Genomic DNA, 6,000 nt, shown 5'->3' on the forward strand with positions numbered 1-6,000 from the left:
TCGCTCCTGAAAGGTCTGGCTCTAATTTTTAGACTGTGCCCCCTACTCCTTGAATCCCCAACCAGCGGAAATAGTTTCTCTATCCACCCTATCTGTTCCCCTTAATATCTTATAAACTTCGATCAGATCACCCCTTAACCTTCAAAACTCTGGAGAATACAACCCCAATTTGTGTAATCTCTCCTCGTAACTTAACCCCTGAAGTCCGGGTATTATTCTAGTAAACCGACGCTGCACTCCCTCCAAGGCCAATATGTCCTTCCGAAGGTGCGGTGCCCAAAACTGCTCACAGTACTCCAGGTGCGGTCTAACTAGGGTTTTGTACAGCTGCAGCATAACTTCTGCCCCCTTGTACTCCAGTCCTCTAGATATAAAGGCCAGCATTCCATTAGCCTTATTGATTATTTTCTGCACCTGTTCATGACACTTCAATGATCTATGTACCTGAACCCCTAAGTCCCTTTGGACAGCCACTGTTTTTAAACTTTTTACCATTTAGAAAGTACCCTGTTCTATCCTTTTTTGATCCAAAGTGGATGACCTCACATTTGTCTACACTGAATTCCATTTGCCACAGTTTTGCCCATTCACCTAATCTATCAATATCGCTTTGTAATTTTATGTTTTCATCTACACTGCTTACAATGCCACCAATCTTTGTGTCATCAGCAAACTTAAATGAGAATTTCTATGCCTTCATCTAAGTCGGTAATAAATATTGTGAATAATTGAGGCCCCAAGACAGATCCCTGCAGGACTCCACTAGTCACATCCTGCCAATGTGAGTACCTTCCCATTATCCCTACTCTCTGTCGCCTTTCGCTCAGCCAACTTCATAACCAAGTCCGGACTTTTCCCTCGATTCCATGGGCTTCTATCTTAGCTAACAGTCTCTTATGTGGGACCTTATCAAATGCCTTCTGGAAGTCCATTTAAATAACATCCATTGACAATCCCCTGTCCACTACTTTAGTCACCTCTTCAAAAAATGCAGTCAGGCTTGTCAGGCACGACCTACCTTTCACAAATCCATGCTGGCTCTCTCTGATTAACTAAAAATTCTCGAGGTGTTCAGTCACCCTATCCTTAATTATAGACTCCAGCATTTCCCCCACAACAGATGTTAGGCTAACTGGTCTATAATTCCCCAGTTTCCCTCTCTCTCCTTTCTTAAAAAGCAGAGTGACATGTGCAATTTTCCAATCTAGATGGACAGTTCCTGAATCTAGAGTACTTTGAAAGATTATAGTTAGGGCATCTGCAATGTGCTCACCTACTTCCTTTAAAACCCTGGGATGGAAACCATCTGGTTCAGGGGATTTGTCACTCTTTAGTGCTATTATTTTCTTCATTACTGTTGCTTTACTTATGTTAATTTTATTTAGTCCCTGTCCCCGATTCAATATTAGTTTTCTTGGGATTTCCAGCATGCTATCCTCTTTTTCTACTGTAAATACATTTAAAAACATGTGACCGAGCAAGAAAAGAAATGGAAGATACTTATAATTTATAGGGTCTCGGGCTCTCGAACCCCTTGTCACCCTTCTTTCTGTTCATGTCTCGGGGCTGAGCTCTCCGCTCTCACTCTCGGTTAAATTCCACACCAGTCCGCGCTGCTGCTTCTTCTCATCGCTCGGAGAGCGGGCCCGACACTCTGCGCTGCGCTCTAGGGTGAGAGAGTGATTGGTGGGAGGGGGTGATGGTTGGCAGGGGCTCCGGGCCGGGGGAGGAGACGCTGGACGCGGTTTGTCCTGGGCCGGGGGAGGAGACGCTGGACGCGGTTTGTCCTGGGCCGGGCCGGGCCGGGGGAGGAGACGCTGGACGCGGTTTGTCCTGGGCCGGGCCGGGCCGGGGGAGGAGACGCTGGACGCGGTTTGTCCTGGGCCGGGGGAGGAGACGCTGGACGCGGTTTGTCCTGGGCCGGGCCGGGCCGGGGGAGGAGACGCTGGACGCGGTTTGTCCTGGGCCGGGCCGGGCCGGGGGAGGAGACGCTGGACGCGGTTTGTCCTGGGCCGGGCCGGGGGAGGAGACGCTGGACGCGGTTTGTCCTGGGCCGGGCCGGGCCGGGGGAGGAGACGCTGGACGCGGTTTGTCCTGGGCCGGGCCAGCGCTCTCCTTCTGTCATCAACTTTCCCCGCACGCACTCAAACCGCCATCTCCCACAGCAGCCATTTTGCTTCTAACCTTTAACCTCTAGTTCAAACCTACTTATTTTAAAAACAAAATTGTTTTAACTACGCGAAAAACTCAAATCATCATTTTTTTGCAAATAAAATAAATTTCAAGGTAATATATTTGTTGGGAAAAACTGCACTCTGATTCCCCGCCCCCATCATCTTATAAACCCGCCCCCCTGTGAATCTAAGAATTGCGCGCATGCGTGAGGGGAAAGGTTGCTATGGGTTACAGCTCACGACCGTGAATGGAGGAAATGGTGACATCATCGGGCGAGTTTGAGCCTGGGCTCTGAAGGTGAGGAGCGTCATAATCGAAAGTTGTATCCAGCAGGCGGCCGCCTTTGCAGGGCTATCCTGGATTCTCCAGAAATGTGAGCAACTTCGGAGAAAAATCATAAAGATGTTAAAGAAATTGTATGCTTCTTATTTTCTTCGACAATTGCAAAATTGAAAATAAATTTGTTGGACTATAACTTGGTGTTGTAAAATTGTTTACAATTGTCAACCCCAGTCCATCACCGGCATCTCCACATCATATTTTCTTTGAAGCAGATTCAATAGTAACTTTCAAAAGGGAATTGGATAAATACTCAGAGGGAAAAGAATTTTCTGGGAAAGAGCAAGGGAATGGGATTAATCGGATAACTCAGCCAAAGAGCTGGCACAGGCACAATGGACTGAATGGCCTCCTCCTGTGCTGTAACTACTATGATACTTACGTTTATTAGTTATAAAAATTTTGGAGGTGGGGGAAAAAGGCTATGTGACTGGGCAGAACTGTTGGAGATGGGAGGTCATGTGATGAAACCTTTAGGAATATGTCAAACCATAGTTGGCAATCCCACAGGCAACCCACAAAGAGTGATTGAAACATACAAGATTCTCTGTACTGAGAAGCTGAATCCTGTGTAATATCTTCTCAGTATGAATGTTTGCAAAATAACCAAATGTATTAGGTGTAACAAAGACCCCTGTACACTTTACTTCAAATGTACCTACTTTGGATGTAGTATCAACAAGAATGGAAAATATATATAAAGTAAATGCAATTTTTTTCAAGTGTAATGAAAAATTACACACTGACAACACTAATGGTGTAACAAAATGCAAAATGGAATTGTAGCAAAAACAGAAAATGCTGGAAACATTAGAGCAGGCAGCATTTGTAAAGAAAGAAAAGAAGTCAATGTTTCAGATATAACCTTTTGTCAGACATGCTTACCTTGAAGTGGTCCCTTCCAGGAATGCCTGCCTACCTTGAAATAAAAACAGAAAATGCTGGAAATACTCAGCAAGTCAGGCAGCATCTGTGGAGAAAGAATCAGAGTTAACGTTTCAGGCTGATGACCTTTCGTCAGAACTGGAAGAAGTTGAAGATTAAACAGTTTTTAAGCAAGTACAGAGCCGAGGAGGGGAGGAAAGAACAAAGGGGAAGGTCTCTGATAGGGCAGAGGGCAGGGGTGATTAAATGATAAAAGGGATGATGCCTACCTTGAGGAGGTTCTGCTCTCTGATGTGATTTCTGTTTGCTTCTTTTACCCTGTTCATCTTTGTTGCTATCTGTCGCCCTTCTTGTGTTTGATCATGTATTTGCTAAGACTCACTTTTACAACCACATCTCTTAGCAACTCTTTCCAACTCATTCCTCATTGATTTCATCTTAAATTCCACCATTCCTGTTTCAGATCCACCTGTGAGTTCTGACAAAGGGTTGTACCTGAAACATTAACTTTTTTCCTTTCATTACATATGCTGCCTGAGGTGCTGAGTGTTTCCAGCATTTTCTGTTTTTGTTTCAGATTGTCAACATCTGCAGTAGTTTTTTTTGGAAATGTAACATCCATTGAAGTCCAATAATCAAATGAATCAATACCAACAGTACCTGAAATTATGCCTTGAACTGTGTTTGTGCCATGTACACAATGTTCTTTCAAAGGTATTTGTATATATTTTGCATTCTTTATGAATAAAGTTTATATTTGGAAAAAAATACACGGCAATGGTCAGTTGTGAGCAAGTACATAAGTAACATAAGAAATAGGAGCAGGAGTAGGCCATACAACAGCTCGAGCCTGTTCCGCCATTCAATAAGATCATGGCTGATCCTCATATCCCTTAGATTCCAAAAATCTATTGCTCTCAGTCTTGAATATACTCAATGACTGAGCATCCGCAGCCCTCTGGGGTGGAGAATTCTAAATATTCATGACCCTTTGAGTGAAGAAATTCCTCCTCGTCTCAGTCCTAAATGTCCGACCCCTTATCCTGAGACTATGTCCCCCAGTTCTAGACTCTCCAGTCAGGGGAAACAACCTCTCAGCATCTACCCTGTCAGGCCCTCTTAGAATCTTATATGTTTCAATGAGATGTCCTCTCATTCTTCTAAACTCCAGAGAGTATAGGCCCATTCTACTCAATCTTTCCTCATAGGACAACCCTCTCATCCCAGGAATCAATCTAGTGAACCTTCGTTGCACCACCTCTAAGGCAAGTATATCCTTCCTTAGGTAAGGAGACCAAAATTGCACACAGTACTCTAAGTGTGGTCTCACCAAAGCCCTATATAATGCAGCAAGACTTCCTTACTCTTGTACTCCAACCCCCTTGCAATAAAGGCCAATATATCATTTGTCTTCTTAATTGCTTGCTGCACTTGCATGTTAACTTTCTGTGTTTCTTGTACAAGGACACCCAAATCCCTCTGAACACCAACATTTACATGTTTCTCACCATTTAAAAAATATTTCACTTTTCTATTATTCCTGCCAAAGTGAATAACCTCACATTTCCCTACATTATACTCCACCTGTCACCTTCTTGCCTACTCACTTAATCTGTCGATATCCCTTTGCATCCTCCTCACAATTTACTTTCCCACCTAGCTTTGTATCGTCAGCAAACTTGGATACATTACACTCGATCCCCTCATCTAAGTCATTGATATAGATTGTAAATAGCTGAGGCCCAAGCGGCACTCTAGTTACAACCTGCTAACCTAAAATGACCCATTTATTCCTACTCTCTGTTTTCTGTCCGTTAACCAATCCTCAATCCATGCTAATATATTACCCCCAATCCCATAAGCCCTAATCTTGTGTAACAACCAATTATGTGGCACCTTATTGAATGCCTTTTGAAAATCCAAATATACTACATCCACTGGTTCCCCCTTTATCTACCTTGCTAGTTACACCCTCAAAAAACTCTAATAAATTTGTCAAACATGATTTCCCTTTCATAAAACCCTGATGACTCTGTCTAATCATATTATGATTTTCTAAGTGCTCTGTTACTGCATCCTTAATAATAGATTCTGTTTTTTTCCCTACCACTGACGTCAGGCTAAGTAGCCTGTAGTTCCCTGTTTTCTCTCTCCCTTCTTTCTTGAATAGCGGGGTAACATTTGCTACCTTCCAATCCACAGGGACCATTCTAGAATCTAGGGAATCCTGGAAGATCAAAACCAATGCATCCACTATCTCTGCAGCCACCTCTTTTAATACACTAAGATGTAGGCCATCAGGTCCCGGGGATTTGTTGGCTTTTAGGCCCATTAATTTTTCTAAAACTTTTTCTTCACTAACATTAATTATTTTAAGTTCCTCCCTTTCATTAGTATTTCCGGTATTTTGGTGTCTTCTACAGTGAAGACAGATGTAAAATATTTATTTATGGTCTCTGCCATTTCCTTGTTCTCCATTATAATTTCTCCTGTCTCTGCCTCTAAGGGACCTACATTTATTTACGCGAATTTCTTCCTTTTTACATACTTGTAGAAGCTCTTACAATCTGTTTTTATACTTCCTGCTAGTTTATTCTCATA

General features: G+C 43.1%; 1 protein-coding gene across 2 annotated transcripts in view; it reads right to left on the reverse strand.

Moving 5' to 3' along the window:
• The window catches only part of taf2 (TAF2 RNA polymerase II, TATA box binding protein (TBP)-associated factor), a 114,083-nt gene extending 111,904 nt beyond the window's left edge, over positions 1–2,179 (reverse strand). For both annotated transcript variants that reach the window (XM_067980876.1, XM_067980877.1), the window contains exon 1: positions 1,504–2,179. In XM_067980876.1, the coding sequence (XP_067836977.1) occupies positions 1,504–1,557 (54 nt within the window). In that variant the 5' untranslated portion in view covers positions 1,558–2,179. The remainder of the gene's footprint in view (positions 1–1,503) is intronic.
• Positions 2,180–6,000: the final 3,821 nt, after the last annotated feature.

Source organism: Heptranchias perlo, chromosome 3 (assembly GCF_035084215.1).
Source record: "Heptranchias perlo isolate sHepPer1 chromosome 3, sHepPer1.hap1, whole genome shotgun sequence".
In the NCBI taxonomy this organism is placed as follows: Eukaryota; Metazoa; Chordata; class Chondrichthyes; order Hexanchiformes; family Hexanchidae; genus Heptranchias; species Heptranchias perlo.